The 14,751-nt window shown below is 39.6% G+C and overlaps 1 protein-coding gene across 4 annotated transcripts in view; it reads right to left on the bottom strand.

The window, feature by feature from the left end:
- The window catches only part of BTBD7 (BTB domain containing 7), a 60,464-nt gene that overhangs the window by 34,076 nt on the left and 11,637 nt on the right, over window positions 1–14,751 (bottom strand). For 3 of the 4 annotated variants that reach the window (XM_041127111.1, XM_029996082.2, XM_029996088.2), the window contains exon 2: window positions 5,093–5,278. In XM_041127111.1, coding sequence (XP_040983045.1) covers window positions 5,093–5,174 — 82 coding nt within the window. In that variant the 5' untranslated portion in view covers window positions 5,175–5,278. Of the gene's footprint in view, window positions 1–5,092; window positions 5,279–7,384; window positions 7,406–14,751 lie in introns of those variants that run through there. The other variant, XM_029996064.2, reaches the window with a different exon arrangement.

The following is a 14,751-nucleotide window of genomic DNA, read 5'->3' as shown; positions in this document are numbered from 1 at the left end:
TGGTATACAGATAATAACAATTGCAGGTTCATCTGAAATAGTATTTGTCCATTTTCTGATGGGAACAGTTAACAATTCCATTAGTACACTTCTGTAGCTTCACTACTTGTTGTCTTTTTTGGGTCTTTAAGTTCAAAACACATCCCACCACCAGAGTTTTTGGGGCTTTTATAACTTGTTCTATCATTGCTTTCTCACAGTTCCATTTGTTTCAGGTAGATTTGATGTGATGCTATTTTGCTATGCTATTTTGACAGTGATGTTATGGGCCAGTCTGTCAAAACAGAGTGCTTTTAGTTACCATGTTATTTCAGGTAAGCATTTCTTGAACTTTGAGAGACAGGAACAATTCAAAGTTGTCTTTGAGAGCACGGCAACTGTAGCAATCTAAGATTTCTGTAAACTGTTTTATTATTTAAGCTTCAATAATTCTAAGTAACCTTATACATTGGCTTTTATGCCAAGCTAATTAAAACTCCCCCAAATCATGCAACAAAATGGTTTTATGATTCATCTATTAGTGAAAACTTTGGGAAGGAACTTTGCTTTCTTTGAGGAAAGCCCTCTAACCATTTTATCCATGCTACATTAAATTTTGCTTGATCAGGCAACGTGTTATTAATCATACTGAAATTTTAAGACATTAAAAAAAATATCAATTTAAATGAAGAGAACAGCAGTAACTCAAGACTACTTCAACAAAGAGGTTGTGCTGCAATATCCACCATAAAAATTCCTCCCATGTGCTATACTAGGTATTACAACAAAAAAGTAGAGAGTCGGTCTCCTGCTGATAGAGACAAGCCCAGAATTTCTGCTCCATTTAAAGAGTATCAATTACATGTCACAGGAAAAGTATAACTACACTTTGGTCACTCTATAATGATACATTCTGCTCCAAGAGAACATGCCAGCTCATTTCTATTTGAAGTATTTTGGATTCTAATTGCAAATTTGACTATGCAGAATATTCTCTTACATTCCGCTAAAGAAAAACTAGGACACCACAAGTCTCAATTTCTTTCTTCCCTGAAGGCTGCCGTGAGGTATTACTTGCACATGAATCACCACAAGATACGAAAACACCTTTCAAACCTTGTGTATCCTGAGCTACTTACAAGATTTAACTTCAGAAGTATTGCAAACCATGCTATTAACCCTTACAAATAGATAAAACACTGCTATAAAAGTGCCACCACACAACTGCTTTTTGCCAGAGGCAGAGGTAGAGATGCACCAGCATAGCCTCCCTGGGTTCACAACAGCTGGTGGCTCTGTATCCCTCAAAGAAAGAATTTTGAAGAGCCCCTTTTTGACCTGCCTGCATTCCTTCATAGGGCAGCAGCATCAGAAGCAGGAAGCAGAAATTTCTACCCCACTTCTACACTAAAAGGCACCAATCTCTTAAATGCTGTTAAAAAGCAATAGCTACTTCATGCCCCTAGACCATATCTAGCTTTGAACAGATAAATATTTACAAGAAACAGATGACTGTCAAGAGAAACTACTTGGGCACTTGACAATGAATAATGGGATCTGTCTAGTCCTCTGCATGCCTACACAATTTAAAAAACTAATTATAGAACTCTATTTAAAAATATACATCTTGAACAGATGTACCACCCTAGAAAATGGTGTGAAATCCTCCTCCTGAATGCTGTACACAAAACAGCAAGGAGATGACTAGCTCAACCTTTACTAAAAGAAAAGTATTTTTACAGTAAAAGCACTGCATTATTTTTACTGATATATCTCCTCTTCTTAAACTGTAAGCAAATTCAGCATTAAGTCAGCTAACAATGGGACCTCATCCTATGAAAGTACTGTGCTTCACCAGACCAGGTCTCAGCTTTTAATATTCATCCTACATTTACAATGTAACATGGTTGTACTGGGTTTCTGTGGCAAGGTTTTGGTAGCAGGGGGGCTACAGGGGTGGCTTCTGTGAGAAGCTGCTAGAAGCTTCCCCTATGTCCGACAGAGCCAATGCCAGCCAGCTCCAAGACAGACCCGCCGCCAGCCAAGGCCAAGCCCATCAGCGATAGTGGTAGCACCTCTATGATAACATATTTAAGAAGGGAAAAAAAAGTTGCAGGGCACACAGAAACGGCAGCCAGAAGGAGGAGTGAGAACATGTAAGGAGAACAACCCTGCAGACCACCGGGTCAGTGAAGAAGGAGGGGGAGGAGGTGCTCCAGGTGTCAAAGCAGAGATTCCCCTGCAGCCCGTGGTGGTGGTGGTGAAGACCATGGTGAGGCAGGCTGTCCCTCTGCAGCCCATGGAGGTCCACAGTGGAGCAGCCTGGGGAGGACACCACACTGGAGCAGGTGGGTGCCCGAAGGAGGCTGTGACCCCATGGGAAGCCTGCACTGGAGCAGGCTCCTAGCAGGACCTGTGGCCCCGTGGAGAGAGGAGCCCACGCTGGAGCAGGTTTTCTGGCAGGACTTGTGACCCGGCACGGGACCCACGCTGGAGCAGTTTGTGCCTGAAGGACTGCAGCTCGTGGAAGGGACCCACGCAGGAGCAGTTTGTGCCTGAAGGACGGGACCCATGCAGGAGCAGTCTGTGAAGAACTGCAGCCCACAGAAAGGGCTCATGTTGGAGAAGTTCATGGAGGACTGTCTCCCATGGGATTGACCCCACGCTGGAGCAGGGGAAGAGTGTGAGGAGTCCTGCCCCTGAGGAGGAAGGAGCAGCAGAGACAATGTGTGATGGACTGATTGTAACCCCCATTCCCCGTCCCCCTGTGCCGTTGGGGGGGCGGGAGGGGGGGGAGGGTAGGTAGAAAATCTGGGAGTGAAGCTGTGCCTGGGAAGAAGGGAGGGGTGGAGGGAAGGTGTTTTGAGATTTGGTTTTATTTCTCATTACACTACTCTGGTTGATTGGCAATAGATTAGTTTTCCCCAAGTTCAGTCTGTTTTGCCTGTGACGGTAATTGGTTGAGTGATCTATCCCTGTCCTTATCTCGACCCACAAACCCTTTGTTATATTTTCTCTCCCCTGTCCAGCTGAGGAGGGGGCAGGGGGGAGTGATAGAATGGCTTTGGCAGGCACCTGGCTTGCAGCCAGGGTCAACCCACCACAATGGTGCAGCACTTTAATGGTAAAGCAGCATGTCTAAATCAAACCCATAGCCCTGAATACAGTTTCCAGAAATAAGGCAACTAATACATATCATGCAGCTATTATAACTCTAGCCCCCATACTGCCAGTGCTACTTCAGGGCAGTAAATAGATCTAATGCCTTCTACATTTTAAAAAAAATTAAAAAAAAAATCTGTAAAAGTTGATTTAACATTAAAACATCATTATTCTGCCAAGTGATGAAAACCTCAGCTATTGATTTTAGGATACATCTATTTTCTACTGAGACAGCTACACAGACCAATCATCCAAACGAGAATCAAGATGAGAAAGAGCCAAACTCCACAAAGTGGGAAGAACAGATTAACACCTGTGATGTAGATAGTACATTTACTCTACTAGCACACTCATATAAGTACCATCATAATATCAGAAGATTTCAGCACGAATTTTAACTAGAACACTCATTTTCCTTGCCTGGGATGAGACGGCCACATGCTTTTAGACCTGCCTCAAAAAAGTCTCAACTGCAATTTTCAATTTTGAATTTAATAATGAAGAGCATCAACAAAACCTTCCACATACCAACTACAAAGTTACCGGGGAATTTAATGAAGCCTTTGGAACTCTCCCCTCTTCAAACCTGCTCAAAAGGTGTTTCAGCATGCAGATCTGCCTGTTTTCAGGTCTGTAAGGGTTTCTCTTCATTCAATACAGAGGCAGACAAAAAACACCCAAGACATGAAATCAAAACATTTTGGCTGTGATTTTAGAAAGTATATATATAAACTGGGGCAGACCTTTTACTACTGTTAGTTATGATACACTGAAAATACATAAAGCCTTAAGGGGGACTTTACACCATGGATATCCAAGATGTTAGTAGTACTAACAGTTCTTCCTTGACATGCTACGACAGCACCTGCAGAATTTTTAGCCCAGAGCACAGGTACAGTTTGTGAGCTGTCCTCTGCTCAGATCTCCAAAAGTTAGGAGTGTCACAAAAGCTGAGACAAGAGAAAAATTACAAAGCAAGTCAATTTTTCCTCTGCTAAGGATATCACTGTGCTTTCAGTGGTGATTAAGAAAAGTAACACTGAATATCAATAACTACTTATTCAGTGTTGCAAGCCAAGGCATAAAGGAGAAAAGTGTTTATAAAGTATTTATGTTATTTACTGCTAAGATCATTCTTCAGGCTGTCAGGGTTTTTTTCAAGCAAGATTTATCTTCTCAAAAACTGCCTTCTTTTAGATTCATCACATAACTATTTATTATTTATAGTGTGACAGTACTTAGATCTACACTGAGGTCTTTTTGCACTACACTGAAAAGCACATAAAGGTAATACCTGCCCCAGTTATGACTGGGATAAGAAAATAATTTCTTAAGAGCACTTTAACTCACACTTCCAGTTAAGCAATGTCCTTGCTTGTAAATAATACTGTTAGGACAGTAACTACCCCCATTCCTCATTTACAGGAACAGGAAAGCAACAGGAGAAAAAGTTGTCTTCAAGACTGTTACTTTAACAGGCTTGTTATCAGATATCCTTCCTAGCAATAAGGAAGTAATTCACTGGTATTAGACACAATGCCAATACCACAATGAATACTGATGATCAGGAGTTTTATATGCTCTAACACAGTTTCAAAGAAAATCTGAGGGAGAAGAGTAGAAAATGGTAGATAGCATTAATAGACAGCAACTGCTCTTGAACTGGGAAAACTAGCATGCATGGTTTAATTATCAAAAAAACTCCATTTTATTTTATTTAAATAACCTGGCATCTGTTTACTAGCAAATGGCAGATCAACTCATTGCATACGTAGGTCAAACAGATACTGGACAGTACCAAATTTCATGCACGATTGAGCTTGAATGGATTCAAACTGGTGACCTAGAAAATAAAAGCTCTGCATAACACTACTGCAAGTAAATCATATCCAGTGCATACACAATCCAGCAAGTCATTTAGGTAAGTGACAAGAAAACTGAAAAGAGTTACCTATGAATGTCTGTTGTGCCTGTGAATTTCCCCCTACCCTTGGGGAACACGAGTGAGGGTAGTTAGATGCATTAGCACCCATTTTCTTCAGTCACTCAGGCATTCCGCCTGCTGGCTCTTCAGTGTATAATCCCATAATCCTTTATAAAACTTCAGTCCCAGGTCCAGCATTCTGTTCCTCCATTTCTGAAGAACAAAACCACCAGTAAGTTACTTCATTATTTTTTTTCAGTAGGTATTATGTGATTTAGATAAAATGCCTCCAGCACATAGCATTTCCATAAATTAAACCCCCAAACATTTCCAAGATAGCTTTTTATTTGAAGGATTAAACCAAGATCAAAAATACTTTTTTTCTTCCAAAACAATTTGTAATTTTCCAAACCATTCACAAATCACTATGATAAACTGCAACCAGGAACAGGATGGCTATCAAACTTTCAGCTAAGAAATCTTCAAGTAGGAGTTGGTCTAGACTAGATACGTTCCTTTAACTATATCGAGAAAGACTTTTCATACATGCTGATATTTACACATTGTTATAAAAATACCAAATTGAATTATACTGACTGAGAAAGCAGAATAGGTCAATTGTGTTGGAGGTTATACTATCATCACTGCTTTCAGCTGCATTTTGATTTCACGCCATTTATGTAGTTCTCATTCAGTCTTACTTTTCAAGTTTAGACTAGTACCAAGGATTAGGTTTATAATAGTAAAAATAAGGTGTTTAAGCATTCATCTGTTTTATTAGGCATTTGAAAACTTTTTAGGAAGTCAGTTCTGAGGAAATTTGAACAAGGATTCATTGCTAAGCGTACAACAAGCACATTCCAATTTATTCGTATATTAGCAGCGTTAAAATATTAATACTGCAGAATGAAAGTTACCACAATGAAGAACTGCCTACTATCAACTGAATACATGTGCCCTCATCCAAAACACAAACGCGCAGATAAAAGTGATACAAAGGTAAAGTCTATATGAAGAATTTTTGGGGCTCCATTCAATATTGTGAACATGTAGCTAAATTCTGCTGTGTTGTCACAGGTGTACCTATATTTGCTATACGCTCCCAACTCCATCTCCTTCCTCAGTACACCTCTGGCATGTTAAATTGGACAAGTAAGTGCCAGGCAAGAGCATGTGTTTCAAGAAAGCTGCAGCACTGTTCCAGTCTCTTCCCCCTGCTTTAATAATCTCTTTATTTCTGGCATGAGGAGTTCAGAAGGGGGAGTTACGATATGATTCTAAGTGGACAGGCACACCTGGCCTCTTAGTCACAAATGCAGTATGCAAAGCAGATTCTGGGGAGCAGAAAGTGAGAGACAGGCCAGGAAGCAGAAGGCTGCAAACTGCTGTAGGCACAGGAGTGGGGCAGAACAAGTGCCCCAAGATTTGAGGGCTGACTATATGATGAGGAAGAGTAGAGGAGGGTTTGGAAACCTGGCTTATATACGCGGGTACATGAAAAGGTGAGACATAGGCATGGGACTGAAGCACGGTGAAAGCATGACAGAGTACATGATTTCCAACCATCTGATGCGTTAGAACAAGGTTCCTAAAATCGGGCCTTTTGGCATTTGTGGTCTACGACACCAGATGTTTTCAAAAAGGAACCACACCACCTCACACTAGACATGATGTGCAGGCAGCATCACTGCTCTAGAAAGCGCAGAGCCCAGGTCTGCCTCACACAGCTGCAGCCTGCTGATCACTAGCTGAATTCTGCTAAGGCAGGAGACACAACCATAACAACATAGCAATTTTCTTGGTATTATACAAGCCAACTTGAGCCAATCTACAGGTATGCAAATGCAGAAAGGGAGAGCTCCCACGCCTGCCCTCCCTAGCTAGGTGGCAGTGTCTGTCTCCTCAATTGCATATAACCTGATGCTTCTCTTGAACTTGTCTCTACACAGATTTAGCTTGCTACACATCAGGAAACAAAAATAAAATACCTTCCTACATGAACAGTAAGCCTGCTCCAGATGAAGTTAGAACCAGAGCACAAGCAAAACGGGCAACATCACACCAGCAAACACCTGTAAATCTTCTCAGCAAGCACAAGCTGTTGGATCAGTTCAGTCTTAGCCAATGCAAGTACTAATTTTCTTCCTTGTGCATAAATAAGCTAGTTATTCTAAAATAACCAAATCCATATGGATGCAGACCTCTCCTCCATACATGAAAAGCTCTGGTGATTTAAGAAAAAACACTTAGAAAATAATTTCATCAAAACAGTGACACTCCAAGTGATTTCAGTACAAGCTTTGTGGAGGTAAAAGTAACCTTTCAGTTTGAATGCCTACTCTCTCACAAATAAAGGCCAGCATCCTCAGTAGATATCCCAACAACTTCCCTTTTCTCAGCCAAAACTGGACTTGGTTCATTTGGACAGAGTCCTGGAATAATGCCATTGCTATTCCACTTTCCTCTTCTGCATTCAGCTGTGGTGTGATAACTTGTCTATCAGATGTCTGCCAATACTTTTCAGTTCTTCCTAACACAGTAAAGAGCCCAGGAGCTAAGTAAAAGAGGAAAAAAAAAAGGAAGTGGTGGGTTTTGGGGTTTGGGTTTTTTGGGGGTTTGTTTGGTTTTTGTTTTTTTTTTTTGTTTTTTTTTTTTTTGCTAGCAAGCACTGAATATACATAACCAAGTCTCAGGTTTGAAGTTAATACCTTCCACCTCCTTCTCGGCAACAAGCATGCCCCAGAAGATGGAAGGAATGTGATCAAGTAATAAATGCAACTGTTCAATGCCATTAGTATTCAATGCTTGAATTTGCAATACAGGATTTAAATTAACTGAAAAACGTAAACACTATAAAAAGTTTCTAAAACATCTAATATATAAAATAATTTTATTCAGAGGCTTACCACAAGAACACTGTTACACATTAAGCCCAAGTGAGTATCGTGCAAAACAAATTCACTAAATTTGAAATATGTAACTGAAGTAATATAGGACAGTATAAAAAGTGTCATATTAAAGCTGTATACATAAATATATTCATTTATATAAACTATATAAGTATATTATATAAATTTATATCTTTATATAAGTAAAACCAAACATGCCAGGTTTCAGCAAAGGAGGAATTCAATGCAGAGTAGGCACTGTGGTCAGCCATTTACAGATGCCAAAACTTCTGTGCCTCCTTTCAAATTTAACTATGCACTGCTTGGTCACGTGTATGCTGGCTGACATCTTGAGAGTATTTTGCGTCTTGAATTCAAACATGCTGTAGTTCATAACAAAGTGTATCGTGCCTCATGGCTCAAAACTGATCATAGCTTTAGTCCCACTACTGTCCTTAACCTCATGTATGAGCTGAAAGTACAATCTTTGTATTTTTTATTACATCACTAAATTTTACAAGATAATATTGTATAACCCATCTTGTATTTCCCAAACAATCTAAGCTGGCAGCAGTGATGAACTCTGTCCTGGAGGAAGCCCTGCCTTCCTCTCTTCATTCTCACATCCACTTTCCCTACCTTATTTGTTCATGGCCCAAATACTCTGAACCAGATAAACTTTTTGTCTAGGTTGTTTTTAATGTGGTTCAGTTTAAACAATACCAGTTGCCTAATTGGTTTGTTACAGTATCACATAAATACTTGCACCAGCACAGGTGAAAAAAGAAAGAGGACCATGGAAACAAGCTGCTAGAGCCAGGATTGTATCTTTTGACAGCAAGGTGTACTTGAACCACTCATGGATTTAGGTGCTTTTTTTTTTTTTTGTTTGGTTTGTTTTCCTAGTGTCCACTTCAGCCTTTACACTAAACCTAGCCTACCTGCACAGAAGTCAGCCTTGCATGTAACTGCTGAGACTAGTACAAATGTAAATACATCTCAGTTATTACATAAAATGCCAAATCAAGAATGCCGTTTCCCATGGTGAAAGACAGTGGTAGGAGGAGATGAATGTAAAAATGAAGAAATGACCCCAAACCATAAACAATTAGATCTTTAGCTGCTAAAGGAAAGACAGACTTCATCTTTCTTGCAGAAGTTATCCTGCATACCAAAAGCTTCCCTATTTCGGCTTAGCTGAAGAATTTCTTTAATCTAATTTTAGCCTCAGAATACAGTCATGGAATTTTTTTGTTTTAAAAACTGCCACAGATGAAATTTTTCTTGCCTTTCTGTTAAGAGTTTATGTGCATCCACATAAGTATTATCAAAAGGAAACTAAATTCAACATCTGCTGACCTACTGAAACATGATTTCTTGTTGAGAGCTGCAACGCACACACAGATGTGCATTATGTATGTATACACGTACACATAAAAAAGTTAAACTATGTCAAAGCTTGTTTAAAAAAAAGCCTGCACTGCAGAAATAGTATATGAAGTGTGTCATATGAAACCAGGAAGCTTTAGAAGCCAAAATTACCATCCCAAATGCTACAAAAAGCACAGAAGTGACTTTCAGATTATACCGATACTCAGAGCAGAATAAAATTTTAAATAAACACAAATCTAGTTGAAAGTTGCTGCACCTGAAATAAGTTTCTCAGTCTTCTCAATACTTGTCACACTGATCCTAAAATCCTAAGAACCTAAGACGACTTGCATCTGAGGTGTCTGGGCTGACAGCCAGGAATTCCTGGATTGGGAATTTTGATTTAACAAAAAGTCTGTGTACAGAATGGACTTGGGTAACAGTGACATTTTGTTTACAGTCATCATTCAATACAAAGGTTTCAAAATTTTCTGAAGTCCAGTGGGATCCAATTAATATAAAGGGCAAGGTGGGGAGCTTTACAACATATTTTACAAACAAAAACATTTTACTTTTTTTCCTCTCTAAAATTTTAAGACCTTTTTGTATTTCATCTGGAGTTGTTGCCATAGGATTATGAAATAGCATAATACTAAGACCAAAGTAGGAAATCATATAAAGTACATGCACATACTTGTACCAACATGATTTTTCAGGTTTTACATTTTACTTAACGCATTTTAAATTTACTACGAGTAAATGACAACACAAGTATCACAAGCATACCTTATTCATATTTGCTTAAGATTTTTATCCAGACCAAAATGCTATGCTATTTTGCCCCAACAGTTCCTTTCAAGTAACAAGGAAGTGGAACTGTAATGCAAGATGAGATGACAGCACTAAATTGGTACATGGAGGGAGGGGGGAGATTTAAAAAAAAAAAATTCAACTTTTAAAAGCAGTAACCCCAGTAGGCAAATACTTCAACTAAATTTTAGCAAGGACAAACATATTTTCATAGAGATTAGGTAGATAAATAACTAAAAGAGAAAGAACTTGTGAGAACAGACCCCTGCCACAGTCCCCAAGGTACATCCCACCAGCTTGCCTTAACAACCTGAACCTGCGTCCAGCAGAGCAGTGGTCTGGTGACCAATACAGAACCCTGAGCCATCACAAAGGAATTCAGGAACAATCCCATTCAGCAGAACAGTTCTACAGCTCCCATCCACTGGGGAGTGTCCAAAGCCAGCCCTGGTCATGCTGGTTGTTACGCAGGATCACTACTGGAATTACCAGCTAGCAACATCCAAGGGGACAAGCACTTAAAAACAAAGAGAAAGTTGCTTGTCGTTGGCATTCCAACTGCCTTTACAGATGTGCATTTACTATCTACCTAATTTTCTTACTATCCTACTTGGGGGGGGGGGGGGGGGGGTGTGTGTGTCCTCCAAGAGGAAGACGCTGACAGGAACTGAACATTACCTGTCCTGACCCTCCTCCTGTCCCATGAACGAGGTAATCAAGAAAGATACTGCAATACTCACAAATGTTGCTGAGGCTGGAAGTCTCCAATCTCAAGAGCATACACGCTAAAGGACTGAATGCATAGGGGACAGCATATCTTGAAGAAATTGTGTAGTTGGTAAGTAATTCCCTGTTCAAAGGAAACAACTGAAATTTTGAAGGACCAGCTGATTATATAGCCTGACACACATGCAAATCCACACAAAGCCTATTCTGAGTCTTTTTTTTTTTTTTAAATCCTGGCAAGCAATCAACCTCTATCATTATTCAAAATTATCTTGATATAATAGTAAGATGTAGCTGATACAGCTGAAAGGTTCTGGTTTGAATTAGTACCATATAAAAATGAGGAACAGAGTGTTCTTCATGATTTGGGTTTATGAATCTGTGTTATTTCATGATTTACTGCATTGGAAAGAAAGAAAATCCAATAAGCAAAATACCAGAACTTAAGCCACATCAGCAGTTACAGGAACAAGAGGGCAAGAGAAAGCAGATATAACTAGATTACGAAAGTGACTGCATTGCTTAGTGCTTGCTGAAAATCATGTGTTCCAGCTATCACAAAGAATCCTTTCTTGAAGTTAAGCATGAATTTTAAAGCACTTTCTTTTTCATGAAGTAGTACACTTCTCCATTAAGTTCTTTTAAAACTGAAGCAGCAAAAACCCCACAGTAGTCCTGTTTTTTTATTTCTAGATTTGTTGAGAATCTTAGGAGTTGGCAGGGGGGGGGGACGACGACGACAGGACCCAACCTGTACCAATTTTCAACATGTCCTCTGAGAAATCAGAGTTAAAGTTAAAAGAACTATATTCAAATAGAGTATAAAGGTGTGTCATCTTGATGACACATACACTTCAGAAAGTTAAAACATTGAGAAGCATTCTGGTAGTTGAAAAGACACAGAATGTATAGGAAAACCCCCTCTTTTCAATGCTGTCCTTGCAAACAGTGTTCCAACTAGGGTTTTTGATGATCAGCAAAGCAATTCAGAGAATGATGTGAATGTCTCACATCCTATAAGTAATTAAGTAAAGTCATTAGCAGGGAGCAACAGGTCAAATCATTAACAGCACTAGAGGCATGGGGCATAAAAATATTTATATTCCGCTAAATACAAAAAGGTTCCAGCATGTAAAAAAACCAAATGCACACGCAGACTAACTGAATTACAGCAGTACAATCCTGCCCAGAATACGTAGTTCCTCCCAAGCAACTTCAATGTTTTCATATACTGGCAAATGAATCTTGATCTCTGTACATCACTGATCCTTCCAGCTGGTTGCAAGCAACCACTAATTAACGAAAAGTCTATTCTGATTGATGATACTCACATGAAAGACTTAACTAACATTCCTGAAGTTGAATTCAAAACACTTCTTTCAGCAAAATCAGCAAGAAGTTATTTATTGCCTTCTAGGACTCTCTTGAAATGAAATGACAGCATGTATTCTTCAATGACTTTCCATTTTTTAGAAGTTCACTTGAAAGGAATATTATCTGATTCAGACACAAAACATCATTAAATCTACTTTGTAAGAAAATCAGAGAAATCCTATCCAGAAAATCTTTATCAATATCACTGAACAGAGCAATTAGGTATGAACATACCCATTTACAGGGAAAATGAGGACAATTCATTTTAGCCAATCTAGAATAATTGCAAGATATTCTGACATATCCTCATACATTTTGAGGAGTCTAAAGGTTTTTCAAAAGGCCTTGTCATGGTTTAACCCCAGCCAGCAACTAGGCACCACACTGCCACTCACTCACTTCCCCCCCCATCCAGTGGGATGGAGGAGAGAATCAGTGAGAAAAAGTAAAACTCGTGGGTTGAGATAAAGACAGTTTAACAGAACAAAAAGGAAGAAACTAATAATGATAACAACAACAATAATAAAATGTCAATAATAATAATAAGAGAATTGGAATATACAAAACAAGTGATGCACAATGCAATTGCTCACCACTCGCCAACCAATGCCCAGTTAGTTCCCGAGCAGCAATCGCCCCCAGGCCAACTCTCTCCAGTTTATATACTAGGCATGATGTCCATTGGTATGAAATACTCCTCTGGCCAGTTTGGGTCAGCCGTCCTGGCTGTGCCCCCTCACAACTTCTTGTGTCCCTCCAGCATTCTTGCTGGCTGGCCATGAGAAGCTGAAAAATCCTTGACTTAATGTAAACACTGCTTAGCAACAACTGAAAACATCAGTGTTACCAACATTATTCTCATACTAAATCCAAAACATAACACTATACCAGCTATGAGAAAGAAAATTAACTCTATCCCAGCTGAAACCAGGACAGGCCTCTTCTAAGCAAACAAAACCATGCTTTTGTTTTTTAAGAAAGGCAAACCCTCTTTGGTATAATAAATACGTGAACACATCAGTTCGTTAAAGACAAAAAAAAGAACCTCCAAATTACATGAAAAGTACCTCCAAAAAAGGATCAGATCTTTTTTTTTTTTAAAGTACTCTTCTTTTTTCTCCCTATTGAAGTTCTGGCCAACACTCAATTGTCTTGTCAGGCAATGACTTAACTCAGTCAAATTTCAGCTAAATTCAGCTTCAGATACTGGGATTGAATACCAGTCTGGTAAGACCACTGTTGTCTGTCTCCAGGCACTGCCTGTCCTTTATTGCAGTAGTATCCTCAGTCATCTGCTCCTTTCTTTCTCCACGGAAAAAGCAGAAATGGAGCAAAAGTAAGAATTCTCCACATGAAGCTGTCACACCTTTACACAGCATATTTCATGGGGCTTCCTATTCAAGTACTCCTTACCTGTCAGCAGTATTGTTGCTTTTTGTGGAGCAGGGCAGGTAGTCTTTCCTCTCTGCAGTTTTCACAATTCATATGATTTTATCCTATTTCCTTTGAGAGTGCCCCCTAAAGATCCCTGGTTCATTGAGAAAGGGAATTCCTCCTCTTGCTCGAGCTGTGACCCAACCACAACACAAGATGCTGTTTTCAATTAGCAAGTCTACTTACACGAGGAAATCTTGGCTCAAACCCCCAACCATATGGAAGATCCATCTCTGGATTTTAGCTCTGTTGCCTTCTCACATCAAGTACCACCTCAGTAGGGTATACCCTACAGTCTCCTTGTACTGCAGACATTTTCCCTTTTCTCCAGGCTCAATTATTTCACAGAAAGCCATTTACTCTGAATGAGGATCTGGGAGCTTCCTGTACACACAAGCGCTTCTAAATTCACTGCACAGTTACATTCACAACAACTCCTCTCAGAACATGCTTTCGCTGAGAGTATATTAAAGTTACTAATAAGGCAATCCCAGACACTATGCTCTCTACCTACAGTATGTAAGCAGCACCTGTCCTCTCTTACAACTTGCTGCTTTCAATTCACCTTCAAAAAACCATCCTTTGACCACACAGTTTTAGTTCCCTTATTAACTTCCACAGCCTTAAGAGGAACAGTAGTAGTCTCTGGCGATGACACTGCTTGGGGTTTTCCCAACAATAGCTCCAGCATCCCAATGTTGAAGCAGACTAAAAATCTTGGACCCATGTACTGATCAGCCTTCCCATATGGGTGAACTCTGTTCATAAATCAGTTTACCGATTACCTCTATCATCTTATTTTGGCTGCAATCAACTCCTCATCCTGCCAGGCAGCCATTGCATCAGTAACATCATCAGCTTGTGGTATTTCTGTTGCTTGGAACCATTACTGACATAATTCCTCATTACTACAGTGTTTCTGCATAATCCTCTTCCTTTCTGCATGAGCTTCTGAGATGCTTGGTGACAGAACAATACACATCTCATCTACTTCCACTGAAAACCTCTGCCTGTGGCTAAAAAAAAGCTATTACCAATATTGCCATATATTCAAAACCATTTTCTCTACATCCCCCTCCTTAA

This window comes from Aquila chrysaetos, chromosome 2, assembly GCF_900496995.4.
Source record: "Aquila chrysaetos chrysaetos chromosome 2, bAquChr1.4, whole genome shotgun sequence".
Lineage (NCBI taxonomy): Eukaryota > Metazoa > Chordata > Aves > Accipitriformes > Accipitridae > Aquila > Aquila chrysaetos.
Note: the sequence above shows the minus strand (reverse complement) of the source record. Positions and strands in the feature narration are given on the sequence as shown.